At 53.2% G+C, this 9,150-nt stretch overlaps 1 protein-coding gene across 1 annotated transcript; it reads right to left on the bottom strand.

Moving 5' to 3' along the window:
- Positions 1–390: 390 nt before the first annotated feature.
- Positions 391–5,732, bottom strand: LOC123757657 (mucin-2-like). The gene is made up of 3 exons (XM_069327434.1): positions 5,721–5,732; positions 5,017–5,471; positions 391–2,104 (listed from the first exon to the last, which is right to left on the bottom strand). The coding sequence occupies exons 1-3, from the start codon at positions 5,730–5,732 to the stop codon at positions 391–393; spliced, it is 2,181 nt and encodes a 726-aa protein (XP_069183535.1).
- Positions 5,733–9,150: the final 3,418 nt, after the last annotated feature.

Below are 9,150 nucleotides of genomic sequence, written 5' to 3'. Positions count from 1 at the left end.
AAGGCGGGGCCCAAGAGCTAAAAGCCCGATCCATCAGGGACGTTTAGCAAATAAACACACGCACGCCGGGGCACCCCACGCTGCACGCAATATTAAACGCCGTGCTATACCTGCCCCTATCCCACCCATCCAACATATGTGGGCGGGGAGGGTGGGAGTGGGCGGGGAGGGTGTGGGTGGGTAAGGTGTGGGCGGGGTGGGTGTGGGTGGGTAAGGTGTGGGCGGGGAGGGTGTGGCAGGGTAAGGGGGTGGGCAGGGGAGGGTGTGGCAGGGTAAGGGGGTGGGCGGGGAGGGTGTGGGTGGGTGAGGGGTGGGAGTGGGTGGAGGCGCTGAGAGCTGGACAATGGTCCGTCATCACGTGGACAAACACATAAACGGCCTCAGGGAACCTTACTGACCACAAATCCCAGAAAACTTTGACCATTTGTGTAGCCCGGCGTCCCTGGTGCCAGCTGCTGGCGTCCCTGGTGCCAGCTGCTGGCGTCCCTGGTGCCAGCTGCTGGCGTCTGGCGTCCCTGGTGCCAGCTGCTGGAGTCTGGCGTCCCTGGTGCCAGCTGCTGGCGTCTGGCGTCCCTGGTGCCAGCTGCTGGCGTCTGGCGTCCCTGGTGCCAGCTGCTGGCGTCCCTGGTGCCAGCTGATGGCGTCTAGCGTCCCTGGTGCCAGCTGCTGGAGTCTGGCGTCCCTGGTGCCAGCTGCTGGCGTCTGGCGTCCCTGGTGCCAGCTGCTGGAGTCTGGCGTCCCTGGTGCCAGCTGCTGGAGTCTGGCGTCCCTGGTGCCAGCTGCTGGCGTCCCTGGTGCCAGCTGCTGGAGTCTGGCGTCCCTGGTGCCAGCTGCTGGCGTCTGGCGTCCCTGGTGCCAGCTGCTGGCGTCCCTGGTGCCAGCTGCTGGAGTCTGGCGTCCCTGGTGCCAGCTGCTGGCGTCTGGCGTCCCTGGTGCCAGCTGCTGGAGTCTGGCGTCCCTGGTGCCAGCTGCTGGCGTCCCTGGTGCCAGCTGCTGGCGTCCCTGGTGCCAGCTGCTGGCGTCCCTGGTGCCAGCTGCTGGCGTCTGGCGTCCCTGGTGCCAGCTGCTGGAGTCTGGCGTCCCTGGTGCCAGCTGCTGGCGTCTGGCGTCCCTGGTGCCAGCTGCTGGAGTCTGGCGTCCCTGGTGCCAGCTGCTGGCGTCTGGCGTCCCTGGTGCCAGCTGCTGGCGTCCCTGGTGCCAGCTGCTGGAGTCTGGCGTCCCTGGTGCCAGCTGCTGGCGTCCCTGGTGCCAGCTGCTGGCGTCCCTGGTGCCAGCTGCTGGCGTCCCTGGTGCCAGCTGCTGGCGTCCCTGGTGCCAGCTGCTGGCGTCCCTGGTGCCAGCTGCTGGCGTCCCTGGTGCCAGCTGCTGGCGTCTGGCGTCCCTGGTGCCAGCTGCTGGCGTCCCTGGTGCCAGCTGCTGGAGTCTGGCGTCCCTGGTGCCAGCTGCTGGCGTCTGGCGTCCCTGGTGCCAGCTGCTGGCGTCTGGCGTCCCTGGTGCCAGCTGCTGGCGTCTGGCGTCCCTGGTGCCAGCTGCTGGAGTCTGGCGTCCCTGGTGCCAGCTGCTGGCGTCTGGCGTCCCTGGTGCCAGCTGGCGTCTGGCGTCCCTGGTGCCAGCTGCTGGCGTCCCTGGTGCCAGCTGCTGGAGTCTGGCGTCCCTGGTGCCAGCTGCTGGCGTCCCTGGTGCCAGCTGCTGGAGTCTGGCGTCCCTGGTGCCAGCTGCTGGCGTCTGGCGTCCCTGGTGCCAGCTGCTGGAGTCTGGCGTCCCTGGTGCCAGCTGCTGGCGTCTGGCGTCCCTGGTGCCAGCTGCTGGCGTCCCTGGTGCCAGCTGCTGGCGGCTGGCGTCCCTGGTGCCAGCTGCTGGGGTCTGGCGTCCCTGGTGCCAGCTGCTGTCGTCCCTGGTGCCAGCTGCTGGGGTCTGGCGTCCCTGGTGCCAGCTGCTGGAGTCCCTGGTGCCAGCTGCTGGCGTCCCTGGTGGCAGCTGCTGGAGTCCCTGGTGCCAGCTGCTGGCGTCCCTGGTGCCAGCTGCTGGAGTCCCTGGTGCCAGCTGCTGGCGTCCCTGGTGCCAGGTGCTGGGGTCTGGCGTCCCTGGTGCCAGCTGCTGGCGTCTGGCGTAGGGTTGGGGCGGACATGTGTGGTGTGGGAGGTGTGGGGGTGGAGTCCCCCCCCCCCCCCCCGGGCTGGACAACGGCCGCTCCGTGACCAAAAGACTCAAAATGTGGCCAAAGGTCATAATAGTGGAGGTCAGTTTATGTGGGAACCTCCCATATATACACCCCCCCTACACCCCCCTACACCCCCTCTACACCCCCTCTACACCCCCCTACACCCCCTCTACACCCCCTCTACACCCCCTCTACACCCCCCTCTCTTGTGTCTCACACACACCCACACACCCACCACCCCCCCCCTCTCACACATTCTCTACCAACTGCCTTTTTTTCTGGTGGTTCACAATGCAACCAACGGTTCCTGCTCTTAAAGAATGTGTCCTGCCGTCTTGGTCACGCGAGGCTCCAACCCGCGGCTAAAACCCGCCGGAAAAAATGCTCAACAGGACAATAACACGAAGCAGGACAAGTAACACATGTGTTGATGGTGAGTGTTGATGGTGAGTGTTGATGGTGAGTGTTGATGGTGAGTGTTGATGGTGAGTGTTGATGGTGAGTGTTGATGGTGAGTGTTGATGGTGAGTGTTGATGGTGAGTGTTGATGGTGAGTGTTGATGGTGAGTGTTGATGGTGAGTGTTGATGGTGAGTGTTGATGGTGAGTGTTGATGGTGAGTGTTGATGGTGAGTGTTGATGGTGAGTGTTGATGGTGAGTGTAGATGGTGAGTGTTGATGGTGAGTGTTGATGGTGAGTGTTGATGGTGAGTGTTGATGGTGAGTGTTGATGGTGAGTGTTGATGGTGAGTGTTGATGGTGAGTGTTGATGGTGAGTGTTGATGGTGAGTGTTGATGGTGAGTGTTGATGGTGAGTGTTGATGGTGAGTGTTGATGGTGAGTGTTGATGGTGAGTGTTGATGGTGAGTGTTGATGGTGAGTGTTGATGGTGAGTGTTGATGGTGAGTGTAGATGGTGAGTGTTGATGGTGAGTGTTGATGGTGAGTGTTGATGGTGAGTGTTGATGGTGAGTGTTGATGGTGAGTGTTGATGGTGAGTGTTGATGGTGAGTGTTGATGGTGAGTGTTGATGGTGAGTGTTGATGGTGAGTGTTGATGGTGAGTGTTGATGGTGAGTGTTGATGGTGAGTGTTGATGGTGAGTGTTGATGGTGAGTGTTGATGGTGAGTGTTGATGGTGAGTGTTGATGGTGAGTGTTGATGGTGAGTGTTGATGGTGAGTGTTGATGGTGAGTGTTGATGGTGAGTGTTGATGGTGAGTGTTGATGGTGAGTGTTGATGGTGAGTGTAGATGGTGAGTGTTGATGGTGAGTGTTGATGGTGAGTGTTGATGGTGAGTGTTGATGGTGAGTGTTGATGGTGAGTGTTGATGGTGAGTGTTGATGGTGAGTGTTGATGGTGAGTGTTGATGGTGAGTGTTGATGGTGAGTGTTGATGGTGAGTGTTGATGGTGAGTGTTGATGGTGAGTGTTGATGGTGAGTGTTGATGGTGAGTGTTGATGGTGAGTGTTGATGGTGAGTGTTGATGGTGAGTGTTGATGGTGAGTGTTGATGGTGAGTGTTGATGGTGAGTGTTGATGGTGAGTGTTGATGGTGAGTGTTGATGGTGAGTGTTGATGGTGAGTGTAGATGGTGAGTGTTGATGGTGAGTGTTGATGGTGAGTGTTGATGGTGAGTGTTGATGGTGAGTGTTGATGGTGAGTGTTGATGGTGAGTGTTGATGGTGAGTGTTGATGGTGAGTGTTGATGGTGAGTGTTGATGGTGAGTGTTGATGGTGAGTGTTGATGGTGAGTGTTGATGGTGAGTGTTGATGGTGAGTGTTGATGGTGAGTGTTGATGGTGAGTGTTGATGGTGAGTGTTGATGGTGAGTGTTGATGGTGAGTGTTGATGGTGAGTGTTGATGGTGAGTGTTGATGGTGAGTGTTGATGGTGAGTGTTGATGGTGAGTGTTGATGGTGAGTGTTGATGGTGAGTGTTGATGGTGAGTGTTGATGGTGAGTGTTGATGGTGAGTGTTGATGGTGAGTGTTGATGGTGAGTGTTGATGGTGAGTGTTGATGGTGAGTGTTGATGGTGAGTGTTGATGGTGAGTGTTGATGGTGAGTGTTGATGGTGAGTGTTGATGGTGAGTGTTGATGGTGAGTGTTGATGGTGAGTGTTGATGGTGAGTGTTGATGGTGAGTGTTGATGGTGAGTGTTGATGGTGAGTGTTGATGGTGAGTGTTGATGGTGAGTGTTGATGGTGAGTGTTGATGGTGAGTGTTGATGGTGAGTGTTGATGGTGAGTGTTGATGGTGAGTGTTGATGGTGAGTGTTGATGGTGAGTGTTGATGGTGAGTGTTGATGGTGAGTGTTGATGGTGAGTGTTGATGGTGAGTGTTGATGGTGAGTGTTGATGGTGAGTGTTGATGGTGAGTGTTGATGGTGAGTGTTGATGGTGAGTGTTGATGGTGAGTGTTGATGGTGAGTGTTGATGGTGAGTGTTGATGGTGAGTGTTGATGGTGAGTGTTGATGGTGAGTGTTGATGGTGAGTGTGATGGGAGTGTTGATGGTGAGTGTTGATGGTGAGTGTTGATGGTGAGTGTTGATGGTGAGTGTTGATGGTGAGTGTTGATGGTGAGTGTTGATGGTGAGTGTTGATGGTGAGTGTTGATGGTGAGTGTTGATGGTGAGTGTTGATGGTGAGTGTTGATGGTGAGTGTTGATGGTGAGTGTTGATGGTGAGTGTTGATGGTGAGTGTTGATGGTGAGTGTTGATGGTGAGTGTTGATGGTGAGTGTTGATGGTGAGTGTTGATGGTGAGTGTTGCAGAGTGTTGCTCTGGTGTTGACACCTTGTAACGCCGGCTATAATTACTGTACCATTGTTACACCTAATGAGTCCGTGGGTGTGTACTGGACAGTGGGCGTGGGTGTGTACTGGGCAGTGGGCGTGGGTGTGTACTGGACAGTGGGCGTGGGTGTGTACTGGACAGTGGGCGTGGGTGTGTACTGGGCAGTGGGCGTGGGTGTGTACTGGACAGTGGGCGTGGGTGTGTACTGGACAGTGGGCGTGGGTGTGTACTGGGCAGTGGGCGTGGGTGTGTACTGGACAGTGGGCGTGGGTGTGTACTGGACAGTGGGCGTGGGTGTGTACTGGGCAGTGGGCGTGGGTGTGTACTGGACAGTGGGCGTGGGTGTGTACTGGACAGTGGGCGTGGGTGTGTACTGGACAGTGGGCGTGGGTGTGTACTGGGCAGTGGGCGTGGGTGTGTACTGGACAGTGGGCGTGGGTGTGTACTGGGCAGTGGGCGTGGGTGTGTACTGGACAGTGGGCGTGGGTGTGTACTGGGCAGTGGGCGTGGGTGTGTACTGGACAGTGGGCGTGGGTGTGTACTCACCTAGTTGTGCTTGCGGGGGTTGAGCTCTGCTCTTTCGGCCCGCCTCTCAACTGTCAATCAATCAACTGTTACTAACTACTATTTTTTTTCACCTCCACCCCCAGGAAGCAGCCCGTGACAGCTGACTAACTTCCAGGTACCTATTTACTGCTAGGTAACAGGGACATCAGGGTGAAAGAAACTCTGCCCATTTTGTTTCTACCAGCCCCGGGAATCTAACCCCGGTCCACATGACTACGTATCAAGCGTGCTGTCCACTTAGCTACCGGCCCCCTGTGTACTGGGCAGTGGGTGTGTAGTGAGCAGCCACACAGTAGCGACTGTGCAGATGTGTCCAGTAGTTGACCCCCTCCCACATCTACCCTTTGACGCCCCCCCCCCCCCCCCGCTGACCCAGACAGCTGTTTTAGAGTGCGGAGCGTCTTAGCCTCGACCCCAAACCCGCCAAAATTAAAACCGACCCATAAATGATTCCTGACCATTTCCACTCTCCGAAACTGAAATGAAAATAGCAAGAGGGCCGCGACCCCTCTATTGAGCAGCCTCTTGATGGGGGTCGCAATGGATTTTGACTTTTGACTTTTGAAATTTGCCTCCCATGACGGTCAGCGGGCGGGCAGTGGGCAGCGGGGCGCCCCACGCAGATGGTCAGTGTCACATATCTCATCTGCCACATACCCTGAAGGGGTATGTTGACCACATTATAATGGTGGCCAGCCGCTCGAGTAGTGGGGGGGGGGGAACTACTCTAGGCCGGATTGTTTCGCTTCTCTCTGAAGGTTGTGTGTACTCACCTAGTTGTGTTTGCGGGGATTGAGCTCTGGCTCTTTGGTCCCGCCTCTCAACCGTCAATCAACAGGTGTACAGATTCCTGAGCCTATTGGGCTCTATCATATCTACATTATAAACTGTGTATGGAGTCAGCCTCCACCATATCACTTCCTAATGCATTCCATTTGTCAACCACTCTTGACACTAAAAAAGTTCTTTCTAATATTTCTGTGGCTCATTTGGGCACTCAGTTTCCACCTCTGTATGTGTGTGTGTGTGTGTGTGTGTGTGTGTGTGTGTGTGTGTGTGTGTGTGTACTCACCTAGTTGTGTCTGCAGGATCGAGCATTGACTCTTGGATCCCGCATTTCGAGCATCGGTTGTTTACAGCAATGACTCCTGTCCCATTTCCCTGTCATACCTGGTTTTAAAATTATGAATAGTATTTGCTTCCACAACCTGTTCCTGAAGTGCATTCCATTTCCCCACTACTCTCACGCTAAAAGAAAACTTCCTAACATCTCTGTGACTCATCTGAGTTTCCAGCTTCCATCCATGTCCCCTCGTTCTGTTACTATTCCGTGTGAACATTTCGTCTATGTCCACTCTGTCAATCCTTCTGAGTATCTTATACGTTCCTATCATGTCCCCCCTCTCCCTTCTTCTTTCTAGTGTCGTAAGGCACAGTTCCCTCAGGCGCTCCTCATACCCCATCCCTCGTAGCTCTGGGACGAGTCTCGTTGCAAACCTCTGAACCTTTTCCAGTTTCATTATATGCTTCTTCAGATGGGGACTCCATGATGAGGCGGCATACTCTAAGACTGGCCTTACGTAGGCAGTGTAAAGCGCCCTAAATGCCTCCTTACTTAGGTTTCTGAATGATGTTCTAACTTTTGCCAGTGTAGAGTACACTGCTGTCGTTATCCTATTAATATGTGCCTCAGGAGATAGATTAGGTGTTACGTCCACCCCCAGGTCTCTTTCTTCGTCGTTACAGGTAGGCTGTTCCCCTTCATTGTGTACTGTCCCTGTGGTCTCCTATCTCCTAGTCCCATTTCCATAACTTTACATTTGCTCGTGTTGAATTCTAGTAGCCATTTCTCTGACCATCTCTGCAATCTGTTCAGGTCCTCTTGGAGGATCCTGCAATCCTCATCTGTCACAACTCTTCTCATCAACTTTGCATCATCCGCAAACATCGACATGTAGGACTCTACGCCTGTAAACATGTCGTTAACATATACAAGAAATAGAATTGGTCCCAGCACCGATCCTTGTGGTACTCCACTTGTTACTGTTCGCCAGTCCGACTTCTCGCCCCTTACCGTAACTCTTTGGCTCCTTCCTGTTAGGTAGTTCCTTATCCATGCTAGGACCTTTCCCCCCACCCCCGCCTGCCTCTCGAGCTTGAACAGCAGTCTCATGTGCGGTACTGTATCAAAGGCTTTTTGGCAGTCCAGAAATATGCAGTCTGCCCAACCATCGTCTGTGTGTGTGTGTGTGTGTGTGTGTGTGTGTGTGTGTGTGTGTGTGTGTGTGTGTGTGAGAGTGTGTGTGTGTGTGTGTGTGTGTGTGTGTGTGTGTACTCACCTAGTATTTTTTTATTTTTTGTGTCTTCAGGATCGAGCATTGACTCTTGGATCCCGCCTTTCGAGCATCGGTCGTTTACAGCAATGACTCCTGTCCCATTTCCCTGTCATACCTGGTTTTAAAATTATGAATAGTATTTGCTTCCACAACCTGTTCCTGAAGTGCATTCCATTTTCCCACTAATCTCACGCTAAAAGAAAACTTCCTAACATCTTTGTGACTCATCTGAGTTTCCAGCTTCCATCCATGTCCCCTCGTTCTGTTACTGTTCCGTGTGAACATTTCGTCTATATCCACTCTGTCAATCCCTCTGAGTATCTTATACGTTCCTATCATGTCCCCCCCTCACACACACACACTTGTGTGTGTGTGTGTGTGTGTGTGTGTGTGTGTGTGTGTGTGTGTGTATTTACCACTTGTATTTGCTATTTGTTCCTGCAGAATCAAGCTATCAGCTCTTGGACCCCACCTTTCTAGCCAATCTAGAATAGTGTGGAGGAAGAGCTTGGACACGAGGGAGATACCAGATGCACTTAAAGCAGCAGACAGAGCCCCCTCTACACAAGGGTGGTAGCAAAGCATTGCCAAAGAATTATAGACCAGTTGCACTAACGTCCCACATAATAAAAGTATTTAAGAGAGTGATCAGGAGTCAGGTCACTAGTTTCATGGAGACCAATCACCTCCACAATCCAGGCCAACATGGATTTAGAGCAGGAAGATCATGCCTCTCACAGTTATTTGACCATTACGCCAAAATCACTGAGGCATTAGAAGAAAAACAGAATACAGATATGGTATACACGAATTTCGCAAAGGCATTCGATAAATGTGACCATGGCGTGATAGCGCACAAAATGAAGTCAATGGAAATAACCGGTAAAGTAGGACGCTGGATACTCAGTTTTCTGTCAAACAGGACTCAGTGAGTAACAGTCAACCATATAGAATCGAGTCCAAGCGCAGTTAAAAAGCTCAGTACCTCAAGGTACAGTCCTGGCACCGCTGCTGTTCCTTATTCTCATATCAGGTATAGACAAAAATACAAGTCACAGCTTTGTATCATCCTTTGCAGATGACACAAAAATCAGTATGAAAATTACCTCGGCTGTAGACATTGAAAAAACTTCAAGCTGATATTAATAAAGTTTTCGATTGGGCAGCAGAAAATAACATGATGTTTAACAGTGATAAATTCCAGGTACGGCAAAAATGAGAACCTTAAGCATAATACAGGGTACAAAACACAATCAAATCTGCCCATAGTAGGAAAACAGCATGTCAAGGATT

The sequence above is a fragment of the Procambarus clarkii genome, chromosome 19 (genome assembly GCF_040958095.1).
Source record: "Procambarus clarkii isolate CNS0578487 chromosome 19, FALCON_Pclarkii_2.0, whole genome shotgun sequence".
In the NCBI taxonomy this organism is placed as follows: domain Eukaryota; kingdom Metazoa; phylum Arthropoda; class Malacostraca; order Decapoda; family Cambaridae; genus Procambarus; species Procambarus clarkii.
Note: the sequence above shows the minus strand (reverse complement) of the source record. Positions and strands in the feature narration are given on the sequence as shown.

Coding starts and splice junctions, on each gene's coding strand:
- LOC123757657 (XM_069327434.1), bottom strand. Junction 2,105..5,016: donor ACACCCACGCCCACTGTCCA/GTACACACCCAC, acceptor ACCCTACGCCAG/ACGCCAGCAGCTGGCACCAG.